Source organism: Neolamprologus brichardi, chromosome 13, assembly GCF_056152115.1.
Source record: "Neolamprologus brichardi isolate AB-2024 chromosome 13, ASM5615211v1, whole genome shotgun sequence".
Classification (NCBI taxonomy): Eukaryota; Metazoa; Chordata; class Actinopteri; order Cichliformes; family Cichlidae; genus Neolamprologus; species Neolamprologus brichardi.
The window spans coordinates 13,456,998-13,470,958 of record NC_142116.1 but is presented as its reverse complement, the minus strand read 5'-3'; the positions used below and the strand labels follow the sequence as shown (position 1 = coordinate 13,470,958).

General features: G+C 38.5%; 1 protein-coding gene across 1 annotated transcript in view; it reads left to right on the top strand.

Moving 5' to 3' along the window:
• LOC102783075 (protocadherin-15) overlaps positions 1 to 13,961 on the top strand; it is a 165,202-nt gene that overhangs the window by 104,801 nt on the left and 46,440 nt on the right. Inside the window, exons 21-24 of the mRNA XM_087850190.1 lie at positions 497 to 727; positions 4,467 to 4,583; positions 7,945 to 8,085; positions 9,410 to 9,522. Of these exons, the coding sequence (XP_087706316.1) occupies positions 497 to 727; positions 4,467 to 4,583; positions 7,945 to 8,085; positions 9,410 to 9,522 (602 nt within the window). The remainder of the gene's footprint in view (positions 1 to 496; positions 728 to 4,466; positions 4,584 to 7,944; positions 8,086 to 9,409; positions 9,523 to 13,961) is intronic.

Genomic DNA, 13,961 nt, shown 5'->3' with positions numbered 1-13,961 from the left:
GTTGTTTTTGTGAAAAGCAGGAAGCACGGGAGAAACAAGGTCACAAACATTCATGGTCTTAATACTCAAAGATTTCCGTTAGCCTCAGCTGCACTTTATGTTTACTCTTACTTAACAAATGTAATATCTCTTAAGTCTTCTTTTTGCTTATGAGTGAAATACTGTGTAAGTGGCTGATGAATCCCTGAAAAACATGTCCTGCATTATGCTGCATCTAATATATCTCCTATTGAAGCAGCCATCGCTCTACTTTGCAATTTGTGATTTAATGCAATGAGTTCTCCATAGTGATTTAATCAGTGTCTGATTAATGACTGATGCAAGTAGCTCCTACACTGTAAAAAAAGGGGCATCACCATTCGTTGTCTATGGCCTATACTTACCAGCTTATATGAAAGGTTCTGATTTTGAAATTATGTTAGGCTTGTCCTCTCTCCTCTTTCATCACCTTACTTTCTCCAGTGTTAATGCTTTCCTTTCCTTCTCCTCCTCCTAGGCGGTAGACTTAGATCTCTTCTCCAATGTCACTTATCGGATCAAGACTGAATCAGCCAGGCAGCTGTTTTCCCTGAACCCTGTAACAGGGGTGTTAGCTGTACTGCAGACCCTGGACTTCGAGTCCCTGGCAGCTATGAACATGGGGGCTTCTTACACATTCCAGGTAGAAGCTGTCAACCAAGGAGGGGTCATGCCTCCTGGGCAAGCTTCTGTCACAGTCCACATCACGGTAGGAGCCTCCAGATAACTTGTCTACCAAACCCTCCTATGTGTTATTCTCCTTTCATCTACCCGCACTGTCCCTCCGGATGCGCAGCACTTGCAGTGAATATGTAGTGAATTGTTAGCATAGTTTTACATTAGTAATAGCTTGCACAAGCCACAATTCAAAAGGGGATTGGAGAATAGAGACACATTACAGTATTGTACCTGCACTGCTTTGTGATGTTAAATTCAATTTAATGCCATTTATTGCAAATGCTGACTGTATTCCCTTTGTAAACCACGTTTTGGCCTCCTGACCTGCTCGTCCTCTCAGCATCACCGGTAGGGAAAAAAAAGAATTGATGGATATGTGTTCCTGTCTGGCACACAGTGCTATCCCTGACTTGAATGACTCATTAGCTTTGTGACAGCAATTATGTCAGGTTTTTCAGGAGCTCGTGTTCCCTTCCCAGCCTTTCAAGAGATTAACAGCTGAATCCCAACGAAAGGATTAGACACCTTGTATTATGATACTGTTCATGTGTGTATGCGTGTGTTAATGGTCGTGCGTTTTAACTCTGAGTTATTCTTCAAAATGTGTTCACATTTATCTCTGTGTATGAATTCGGTCCACCCACAGTGACTGTCTCCAAGGCTGTAGAATTAGGCCTTTGATATTCCACAGAATGAGAGCAAGTGCCTAAGCTTATTCCAGCAGGCTCACCACATGGTCTGCCAACCTGTAGAGTGACTTTGTCCTCTGATAAGGAAAAGCTTTGTTGCATTCTTTTTGCTGTCACCCAGGAATGGTGTTTGATAGGATAAACATTGCACAGCTACTGATATCAAAGCAGCGACTGCTATTTCAAATGGCGGATATGAGTTGGAATGAGTCTAATGGATTCATACAGGCTTCCAGGGAACTAGGGATGGAGATAGAGTTGATTCCACTGATTTTACTTCCTTCCCCGTGTAACACCTCCGGAGAGTTATTTGAAGTAATCTATGTTTGATTTTTTTTCCCTTGTATTGTTTTGTTATTGCCTCCTTTATCATATACTTTGCTGTGATGGATTAACTGCTTTGCTTGTGCTGCTGTTTTGAGTCTCCCAAAGTTTTTCCTTTTGTCTTTAACTTCATAAATGCACGTGTTTGTATGTGTGTGTGGCAAAAGTGTTGCATGTACTCTAGACGTACATGTAGCACATACATATGTGCAGACACGGCTTCCTTGTGAACACTTGCAGCACAAGGATCAGACTTTGTTGTTCAAAGCAAGGGCTGTATCATAGATTTTCTGCTAGGAAACACTAAACCTGTGTATAGATCAAAGGGAGACTGCCCTCCACCACTGAGCTTATAGAACACATACTGTTGCCCATGGCTCAGCCAAAACAGTGGAAAGTAAAGAGAAAATTCAGGAGAAGGAAACATCAGGCTCCAGTAGTTATAATAGAGTTAAGCTATTCCTGAGAGATATGTGAATGGCTTACTGAGTTTTTCATTTTCACACAGCAAAGCAAGGTTTGCATAGTTGACAAGATTTTCTTTCTTTGCAGACTCAAACATGGTAGAGCTTTGCTGTGCATTGTTAACTAGGAGAAGGTGATTAAAGCTGTGCTGTTATGATGACACTCTCACTTGTTCTAGGGAGCAATTATTAACTGAATGCTGATAAAATAGTTTTCTTTTTTTAAAATTTGTAAATGTTGGAACACAGATACTAGCCTGAAAGCTCAAGCATCCACATACACATTTACATAATGATCTGATTAAATATTATTGTTATTAAACTAAATTTTGCCATCATCTGTTATTCTCATTATTTGTTAGTGACAGTAAATGTTTTGTATCCACTGTTAGCGGGTCCTGTAATGTTATCTAATAAAGGTACTGGCTATTTCATTAATTAGTTAGAGGCTGGACTTTCATTTGCCTTCCAAACTGCTTTAATTCTTCAAGAGTTTTGAAAAAGTTTTGAAAACATTCCTCAGGGATGTTTAGTCCAGAATGACATGATGACATTTCACAGGCTGCACGTCTATAATGTGAATCTCCTGCTCGTGTACCTTTGAGACGTGATGATGGATCAAATCATCGCATCTCAAAGGTGTGCTCTTGCTTTGAAATCTGGTGACTGAGGAGGTCATTTGTCTAGAGTGAACTAATTGTCATGTTAAAGAAACCAGTTTGAGATGATTTTAGCTTTGTTTCATGGTCTGTTTTTCTGCTGGAAGCAACCATCACTAGATAGGTACAGTGAGGTTTTGAGAACATATTCCCATCGCCACCAGTATAATGAATTGTTGACACAAGGCAAGACAAATCGATCCTTGTGTTATCCAGGGAAAATGACCCTATCATTCAAATCAAAACAAAGCAGCATTGTTTTTCCAATCTTTAATTGTCCAATTTCAGTGAGCGTGTGTGAATTGAAGCCTTGGTCTCCTGTTCTTAAACTATAAAAGCCCAGATCAGGTACCACCCCGGCATTAAAAGCCCACAATCCATCACAGATGCTTTTCTGCATACCTTAGTTGTAACAAGTGGTTATTTGAGTTTAAACCTGTAGTCTGGCCACTTTGCTCTGAGCTTTCACATCAACCAAACCTTTTCACCCAAAGAACTGCTGCTTACTTGAGATTTTCCTCTCTTTTGAACCTTCTCTATAAACCCTAGAGATGGTTATGCAGTTAGTGGCAGTAAGTGTTGTCTGATAGAACCAACTATGCCATAATCTCCCCACTTCTGATGCTCATTTTGGACTTAAACAGGTCATCTTGAACATGTCTATATGCCTAAATGCGGCTGCTGCCATGTGACTGGCTGGTTTAAAGTTTAAAGCAGTTGAATATGTGTTCCTAATGAAATGACTGAGTACAGCATAAACTGTGTTTGTTTATCTGTGAAGTGAACACACTTGGATGAGATTTTCACTTCAGATCAAACATTCTGGCACAGAGAAAAACAAGAAAAAACCTATCCATTGTATTAGTTTAATTACTAATGAAACATTAAATTTTCAGACAGCTGCTGTACTATTTTCACATGCCTTTATGTTGCACGTGGATGTATTCTGTTTGCTATTAGGAATAGCGTAATACACACTATTGGGCACTGTTGGGCGTTACTGTTCTTAAATGAAGGTATTAAGTTAAGTGACTGAGCTGAGAGGTCTGCATAGTGAGCAGATATTACTCTGTTATCAAATACATAATAATACTTTGCTAATGTTAGATGAGCCTCTCCTCTGTATTGCTGGCTCTAGTAAGTAAGTTGAAAAGACTCTTTAGCTTTCTTATGTATGAAATCCTGACTGAGTTAATCTGTGTTTCAGCACTTCTAAGGCAAAAGCAAAAGCGCCATGTACTTGGCTGTTTGTTTGCTAATGATATGTCTTCTAGCGTAGGAAAAAAACACCAAATGCATATGTTAACAAGGCTACAAACTAGAGTTTCTTTGGGGGACTTACTTGCTCTGCCAGGGGGCATTCTGAATTACTGTTGTGTTAACTGAAGTCAAGTAGAGCAGCAACTGCAAAATCTACCATATTATTAATTCACCATGCAAACAGCATTAGAAAACATAGTGGTGATAGAATATTGCTGAATTCATTTGACCCTTTCTACTCCCTTCTGCTTTACTCTATTAATACATGAAGTAAAAAATTTTTTTTACTGATACCTGATTTGCTTTAACATATGAACTGCAATGTTTAGGTAAACAATGGCACTAATATATTACTGATCTGTGTTTCATTTCAGGACATGAATGACTTCTCCCCCATTTTTAAGCAAGACCTGTATAAAGGCATGGTGGCACCTAATGCAGAGAAAGGAACAGTCATTACCACAGTTTATGCTGAGGACCAAGACCCACCAGTGAGTACTATTTGAAAAATGCTGTGCACATGTTATGATTAAGATATGCAACAGTGGAGAAAGAGATGAAAGGGGGGTGGGGGGCTCTGATTGATGATTTCAGACCTACATGTTTCTGTCAAAATGTCATTTCACATGATGCATTTAAAAGATGTTTTCAGGACCTCAGTGCTCTTATTAGAGTTGCAGTGCTGTGTGAAAGTTTATTCCAAACCAACTCTAACTGCAAGGTGTGCATCTCCATTTGTATGAGTCATTCACTCGCCTCAGAGTGTCAGATTTCCTCAAACTCCTTTGCCTCACTATCTGAGCAGGATCTGTTGGGAGCTGTCTTAATATAGTCTGAAATCCAAGGAACATTACTCCATGCAGAAAAGAAATTGTGACAACCGGGGGAGACTGGAAATGTGTAGATAGTACAGTTTTTATGAATTCTTGTCTTAGTATTATTTAGCTGAGAAAATCTTCATATTTTATTGGACTTGGTCACCCAGCAGTGTTCTCGACTGCACTGGTTTATTCCTCTTGGTTTTTATGTGTGATTTTTATATTTAAAGCAACATTATCAAATTACTTCAGTGATCAAATTTGATTATTGATTTTCTGAGTCAAAAATAGAAATCTGAATTTCGTAGCGACCTCCTCACCATGTGCTAGTCGTGTCCAGCTCTGGATGCTTTTCGGAAAGCAAACTTGATGCTTCTTATTAATAGCACAGCCGCTGGTCGGATCTCACCAGGTCTGAAGAATCTTGCATTCTCTCTGCAGCATGTAAACACAGAGATACTGATTCCTGTCAGTGCCAGCTGCAGGTGGTTGAACATCTCAAGAATGTCACAGAGACTAGTGCACATCTTACCTTTCCTTCCAGAGAAAACACTCCCACATCCTGGGTTTCTGTCTCTCAGGAGGTACACCTGTCCATCAGTTAGTTGATAGTGAACTCCTAAAATCCAAACCCTGTGTATCATCATTTGTAAAATGAGGTCTTGTTTTTTCTTTCATGGTGACTATTCTAACTGACAAAGATCTAGCAGGACTAAAACACAATTCGGAAATCATCCATATCTTCCGACAAAGGCATGGAGTGACATGGGAAAATATTTTAGCGGAAAGAAGTGTTGGATTTACCAACAAGGGCTGACTAACCCAGTTTCTGTCATGAACACACCTGTTAGGTGGAAAGAGTCTAGTGATTTTAAACATGCCAACAAATGTCCCTCTCTGTTAAGCAGGCTAGCAAAAGCCTGCCCGCATAATAAAGAAACAGAATTGTCATGTCAATATGACACATGTAAGCAATGAGTGTGTTTTGTGAAGGTTTTAATGCATTTCTCCTGAATGAGTTTTTCTTTTTTTTATTATTTTTGTAGAGGACATTTTGTACTTTGTTGTAAAGCTAGCATAATACCTGTCCACCTGCACCTTAGCAGAATTGATACTAATGGGTTTTAAAAAGTAACTGCATTTTCTTCACACCACTCAACCCCATAATGTCAGTGTTAATATCACCCTGAACGAGAGAGGAGATCACCATGGAGACAAATGTTCCAGTATAAACCTTTTATTCTTCAGGGGAAGATTTAAAGAGTCTGTTATTTTTGAGTCTGTTGTTTTTTCTTTCTTCTGTGATTGGGTTGATCACGGCAGAGGAGGTTTTCTTCTTTTAGCGATTCCCATTTCCTCAGTAACCTTCTAGTCACTTACAAGCCAAATGAGTCATTTGTAATTTCCCAAAACTATCAAAATAAGTCGTATTGACGTGTTGACTTTATTACACTCTCAGATCAAGGCTTGCTTTTGTGTTGCCTGTCTCTGAAGCATTGTTCAGTGCCTCTCAGGGCTTCTGAGATTGATCAGTTTTAATGAATTTGCTATTTTTATGTTGAAGAGAATTAGAAATAAACACCCACACATCTTATTTTTAATTGCATTTTCTTCACTTGTTAAACAGTGAGGGTGATTTTTGTTTTTTCCCCCCCCTCTCTTACTGCATTTGAGCATTGCTTGTCATGCATGACATTTTGGGCGCCTGTTTGCAATGTTAACAACACTGAGTTCACTCAGGCGGTGTCTATAAAAAATTCATATCCCATGTGTAGAATGTCATACAAGACCAAGTGGTTGTGCAGCTGAACGTTTCTGTGGACACGGCAGACAAGGACAAATATTCCTGTAACAACACTCAACAGTTTACATATTTTTATACATCTCTCCTGAGTTATGTGGAGCACCAATTGCTTTTAATTTCTAGTTTCTCAAGCAATATGAGGATATAAAGAAAAGCACTCTTTTCCAGTTAATAGTTTTGCTGTCTGGGTTTTTATTTTTATTTCTATTTATTTCTTTATTGCATTATGGTCTTATTTTTTCCATTTCTGTTTATTTATAACAATATGGTCTTGATATTAAATTAGACACTTCAAATGAGAAATTATGGGCACAAAAACAGATATTGGCAATACCAGAGCAAAGCTGCTGCCATCACTGCAGAGGTTACTACTGAAGTTAGTGGGGGATATTTTTTTTCCGTAATTGGTGGTCCTGGTCTGACATCTTTTCAATTAAATGTCAGAAAACAATCTGGAGAGCTTTTAGAGATTGGATTTTTTTTTTATCCCCTTAGTGAATTCACTCAGATGGTTTTGTAACCTCTAAGAGACACATTTTTGTTAGTAAGCCTCCCAAGAGATACACTGCTACTACAAGCTTTACCTCTCTCTAGTTCCAGGTTTTACCCAGTCCCCGAGGAGCAAAAGCTGTTCAGCCAAAGAAAGAAAGCTTCAAGAAGATTATTAAAAATCAGACTCAATTTTAGGTCCACAGGCAGGGAACTAGAATAAGATAAGCTATAGAGATGATTAGTAATCAGCAACCATGGTTAATGTTAATCAGAGGTTCATATTAAAGTCCAGGCTGGCATTAATGAATGCAAAGTGTGTTACCTTGGAGACTAAAAAGATGAATTTATGAATTTTTCTTAACATTATTTCCAATTAGATTACTAGATTTGAACCAATGAATAACAATGATTTTATTTAGGAGTATCTGATGAGAACCAAATTATGAGGAAAAGCTCTCAGTTCTTAATTCTTATTATAGAGACAGGAGCAAATTTTTTAAACATAAGCCACTGCAGTTCTGCATAATAAAATAACAAAATATAACATTTACGAGTCGTGTTGCTAAGCAAGTACTTTTACTAGTCCTTTATGACCTGACTGCATTTTGTATCAGATTACCCTGAAGTACTCTGTTTTCATCATTTTTCTTTTCATTTGAATATGTAAAATGTGGGCTCCAGATAACTGGATTGTTATTGCATTGATATTGTTCGTGCTCTTCTTTCTCCTTCCTCCAGGGTACTCCGGCCAGTTTGGTTCGCTACAGAGTGGATCTGAACAGATCGCCATACAGTGGGAGTATTTTTGATGTGGAAGCAGAAACAGGGAGAATTATCACTAAGGTCAACCTCAATGAAGAGCCCAGTGTCACCTTTAACGTGAGTGACAGCCATTATGTCAGCAGAGGTGGTCACGAGGTGCCTTTGCTTAAAGTGTCAGTGTCACTTAATGGTTGCAGAGATGAGGCAGAAAAAAAGATATGCTGTTTAAGTTTTTAAAGGAGTTAAAGCTGAATTATGTTTAGGTGGGTGGTATGTGTTATTGTGACATCTGTATGAATGCCTGGACCCAAGGTTTCATTTCAACAGGATGACCACTGCTATTTACCTTACCTGTCAGTGCCTTAAATGTTGTGGTTGAGTAGTTTATAGCACATAAGAAAACCGGTGTGCTAGTGGCAGTAAACGGTGTTTAGTTATGATTATCAGCTGAGTGATTGTGAGAAATATGATATAAGATACAGTGGCTGTGCTGAAAGCCTGATTATTACAGGACAGTATGTAACTGGGGAAATAGTCAGTGATTGTAATTCATGACTGACGTAATTCTGCTTTAATACTCTACTCAATAAAGTAGCACTTTATTTGGCTGATAAAAAAGCCATAAAATCAATTTAAAAAGATATTTATTGGTTTAAAAAATTCACAGTAATTTGACACGTAGAGTTAGTAATGACGTGATATAACATGTAATCATGACGTGATTGCAGCAGTGGAACTGACAATTGATTATAATGGTATAATGATAAAATCATCATAGTCATAGTGCTGTCTTTTGTCTGTTTGTCTTGTTTTAAAGTGATACAAGTTCCGCTAAATTTTAGTGGGTTAGAAATGTGTGTAGACTTTTTGATAAAAATGATACTTTAAAATCAAATAACATTTTGATTTTAACTAACTTGTCTCTGTGACAAATAATATAGAGTTTTCTAGATAAAACAAATCCCCTCCCAGGCATTTTACATAGAGCTATTTTTAACAATTTCCAGTGACTTTACATAGGCTTGTGGGTGTGAACACTTGAGCATGCGCTGCAGGATATTGTTCCCTAATCTGTCTTTTTTTCTTTTACTTACACTTTTTTAAAAAAAAAAGAAAAAAAAGAAAAAACATTTTTATGTTCATTCTCTTTCAGCCCCACCCTCCCTTCCCCCCCTTTCCCGAGCTCCTTTCTCCACAGTCTATGAATGTAGATCAATACATTCATTCTCACTCTCTGGGAGCTTTGCAGCCTGCTCGCCACAGCAGATTTGCCGTTGTGTCTTTATTAGGATGCCGAACATGTTTGCAAAAATGACTGGCAATCCCCAAAAAAGGAATTATTTGTGCAGAGAGCAGATGTTGAGGCTAAAAAAATGTATTAATTTAGTGCCTGCATTTGCATGTGTCATTTGTTCACATGTTTTCTCTTGCTCCACTGCAGCTCTTTGTGATAGCCTATGACAATGGGGAGCCAGTGAAGTCTAACAGCACTTTGGTGGAGATCACAGTCCTTCAGCCTTCTCGCATCCCAATCTTCACCCAGGAAGAGTACACGTAAGTCTCCTTGACACGGCTGTTGATGTAGCTGCCTCCAACCTGTAACTTCACACACCAAAGAGCAGTTTAGGCTGTAGTGCCAGACAGGGGCAATAGGTGTAAAACGCTGGAGAAAGTGGACAAGAACACCAGAAGACACATTTGTGTCTGTGGTCACATCACATTCATCTTCCCCAATATTCTGATCAATATTTAAGCAGTTGGTGATATGCACAAAGGGTTTGAGGTCACAATTTCATGAACATTTATAACTGTGTTAATGATGGCTTTCTTTGCGTTATTGTTCTCATGTCATGAACATTCTGCAAAGAGGTATCATTACTAATACGGCGTCTCCCAGCTCCATGATGCTCTTCTCTGTGCTTGACTGATCACTGAGTTTTATGTATAAATATATATTAGAGCTGCAGGGTAGATGCTGCATATCATCGCTGCTGTAAATCACATTTGTGTCTGTCTGTGGAAGAAACAGGGCTTTCCTCTGAGTTTATTAAGAGTCTCTTTTGACAAGATTAACCACTTGCAGAGGAAGATGCAAGATGAGAAGACATAATCCACGGTGGCCTAAGATGCCTAGTGGATTTGCATACAATATACCCTCTATAGACATGCTCATCTACAAGGTTGGGTGGGCTGATAATACTCTGACTCAGAAGGAGGCCAAGAAGTCATACATAATTGAATTATATAAATGTAATTAGAATTAAACTATAATTCAAAATAAACATGGATTATTAACCTGCCAGCTGACACTGCTAAGAAAAATATTCTTTGATAAGGGCAAACTAGTGTTAACGGTTGTTTTCTATTTTTTATTTTATTTATTTATTTTGCTGCTGTAGGTAAAGTTCTGCAGCATTCAGACTGTGACGCATTAAGGTCTGATGGCATAGTTACCTGGCACATTGCGGTCATTAGGCGCTTAAAGTAAAGCTTGTTTTAAGTGGATTGATTTACTAGCTTCTATGTCAGTTAGATTGGGAGTGCTGACAGACTGTCTTCTGCAACAGAATTCGGTAGGCCTTTATGCATAAGACAGGGGAAAGTAAGTCCTCGCCAACCTGTCAACGCAGCACTTTATTTCTTTGTTTGTGCCTGGCTTCGTCTTTCAGCCTATCTCACCTTTGGTAATTTGCACCTGGTAGAGTGTGTGTATATGTGCATTCCTCATATAGTTCAGTGTGTGCACACCAAATAAATGCTTCCCTGATGGTTTATAATCCAGCACTTTGTGTGTGTGCTCACGTTCCTCCGTTGCTCAGCTTTATTCAATGATTGATACACAGGCACAGCAACATAGCTGTTGAAAGGCTATTGATTAATGCTTTGAATAAGTGGTATGTCTGAAGCACACTCAAAGGTCGAGACCATAGGCATAGACCTCTGTAGGGTTTCACATTAACAATGCTAACCAAACGCAGTGGAAGGCCTGCTGTAAATTATGAGCCGTGAAAGCATTAGCCAGGTGCTTGAGCCTCTCCTGCTGGACAAGGTTCTCTCCAGTGGAGAGTATCCAATCTGCTCACTCGCAATGATCTGTCTCCTCATTCCCAGTCACTCTGTCTCTCCACATTGTCCTCTCCCCCCCAAGGAACCTTCTGAACACAAATCACTTTCTAAATGTCCACTGAAGATCTCGTCTGTCTCTGTGAAGGCAGTTAGTTATAGCAGCAATCAGGTGAGCTATGCCTACAGCACCAGAGCACACAATTAAAACAACTCTGCAGGGCTTTGGCTGACTTAATGATTTTTTTTCTACTGCTTTATGGTTGGTCCCCTCCATCTGTCAGAGGGAAATGAGAAGCTCCCAGTCAATGCTGGATAAAATAAATGGCTTATGCCGTAGTTGCTGCTTTAGCGGCATGTTACCACTTGCTTTTCAGAAGAGTTTAGATAAACATCTTGTTGTTTTTGTCTGTCTGAAATGTAGATAGAAGTATTATCTCAATATTTACTCAAACCTATATCTACTATGAAGCCATTTTCTCAACGCAGTACGCAGTTTAGTGTTTTCTTATTGAAATATGTAAGACTATCCCCGAAGGTCTTGCTGGATGCTGAGTGGGAGCATGTGCTGCTCTAAAACTTGTGTGTACCTTTCAGCACTGATCATGCCTTTCCAGATGTGCAAGCTGCCAATTCCATAAGCACTGGTCCATCCACATAGAATCAGAGTTGTGGGCTTTTGATCTGAGAGCTAATAACAAGCCACATGGTTCCTTCGGCATCAGTGTTTTCTAAAAAAAAAAAAAAAGAAAAAAAAAAGTTCAGATTGTGATATGTTTGACCAGAGACCAGTTTCCATTTTGCCTCACTCCCTGTTAAATGAGCTCTGGCCCAGAGAGGATGATGTTTCTGGACCATGTTTACACATGGCTTCTTCTTTTCATGGGAGAGCTTTAACCTGTAACTGGGAATAGCACGATAAATGGAGTTCACAAATAATAATTTGTGGAAGTTTTCCTGATCCCATGCAGTGATTTCTGTGGCAAAATTGTACGTTTTCAATGATTTGTTTTCATTTTAAAGGATCATATTATGCCCTGTAGATGATGAGATATTCTAGTTTTCACAATGTCATGTTGAGAAACATTATTCTCCACAATTTGTGTATGAAGTTCTTTGCAGATGATGAACCTCTGCCTCTTTAGGATGTTCTTTTTCTACCCAGTCATGTTACTGATCTTGTGCTAATTAACCTGTTTGGTTCAAAAATGTTCCTCCACCTGTTTTCCTTAGTACAACTGACTTTTTCAGGCTTTCTTTGCCCCTTTTTGAGAAATATTGCTTGCCATCAATTTAAAAATGAGTCAATATTTTTCATAAAATAGTAAAATACTTCAATTGGCTATTTTTAAAATATGTATTTTATAAGATTTTGACATTCTACACAGAATCTCAAAGTTATTGGAACTGAGATTGTATATTAAACTTGATCTTTTTCCCTTCCCATCCTCACTTTCTCTTCTCAATCACACACAGCAGATTTTCTCTTCTTTTTGCCTTCTGAACTGTCAGACATCAGTTCCTTGCTGACTTGTTGGTTCAGCAAGTGGAATGATGTAATTACTATGCTTTAGCTTTTCAAGGCAACAGGATGACAAGTATTTGACACTGTTTAAATATATTATATGCTTGAACTAATTCTCTATTCATTTAATGCTTTTCCAGTGTGTTTTTATGTGAAAGATTGTGAAGAGATTAATTATATGTGAATGAGCAGACAATGATTTTGCTCAGGTTTTTTGGGTGATAAAGATTTTTCTGGAGCTCTATCATTAAATCAGAGTGAATGGCTCCTTTAAATGGAACTCATGCACACAACCCTTTAGGGAAGTCTTTAGCACTGGGCACATGGGAAGCAACTGAATATTTACTGAATATATTTTTTCTCTCTGTGTGTGTGTGACTAGAGAGGAGGGCTAAGCTGCTATCTAACATGGACCCACTATGTGAATCCTCCTTCTTGTACTGAGGCTACATCTCTGGCCCTATGTTACAAACCTGTGATCTGAGCAGTTTCCCGTGCTGCTTATCTCCCCCACAGCACTTCGCCTTCTAAATCTACTCTAGATCACATGAGACTTTTGCCTCACTGCTTCTGAGTATGTCATTTTGCTCTCCTCCACTTCATCCTCCTCCCTCCCCCCTACCTTGCCAAGCTCGCACATCCCCCGAATTTTTCCTCTCAGCTTATATCTCTGTCCGTTTCTTTCTCACTTTGTCTTCCCTTTGCGTCTCTCCTCATTTTATAGTTCTTCATTTTCTCCTCAGCAAAGGGATGTATTTCTGTAAATGTCAACTGTCACTTTGGTGTAAGTTTTGTACTCATTATAACTAAATGCTCATTGCATATATGTTACATTACTAAACATGTAAGGCTATTTGTTTCTGGGTGTTATTTTAATGTCTCTGGAAATAATTGTGTTTTTCTAGCAATTATTCAGTTTTATACTGAGTATTTTCCTTCTACTTTGTGTTGCATCAGAAAAATAACTATCTTATCATAAATGATATACATTTCATTCTACCTGCACACTTTCCCTGAGATTGCAATAGTTGGCCTTTTTTACTAAATGGAAAGAATATCATGTGGCCGTTACGCAATACCTGTCAATAAATAGTTTAGTAATCTTGGTGAGAGCACTACAACACATCATCAAGCAATGCTTTTATTTTTAATGTTAGCACAATGAAGAGTGTCAACATTATCACAATAAACAACATAGTGTCACTGCTTGTGCTTGCACCCACATTCCCAACTCAAGTAATTAAACCATTACACAAAGTGGCAGTATGCTAAAATTACATGTGTGCATATCCTTTTTTTGCATCATGTAAATGAACATAAAAACACTTTTAAACACTCAACCTTATATAAAGTTACTGTTGTTGTACTTCCTTTTATAGTTGATTTTCAAAGAGTTTCAGTCCAG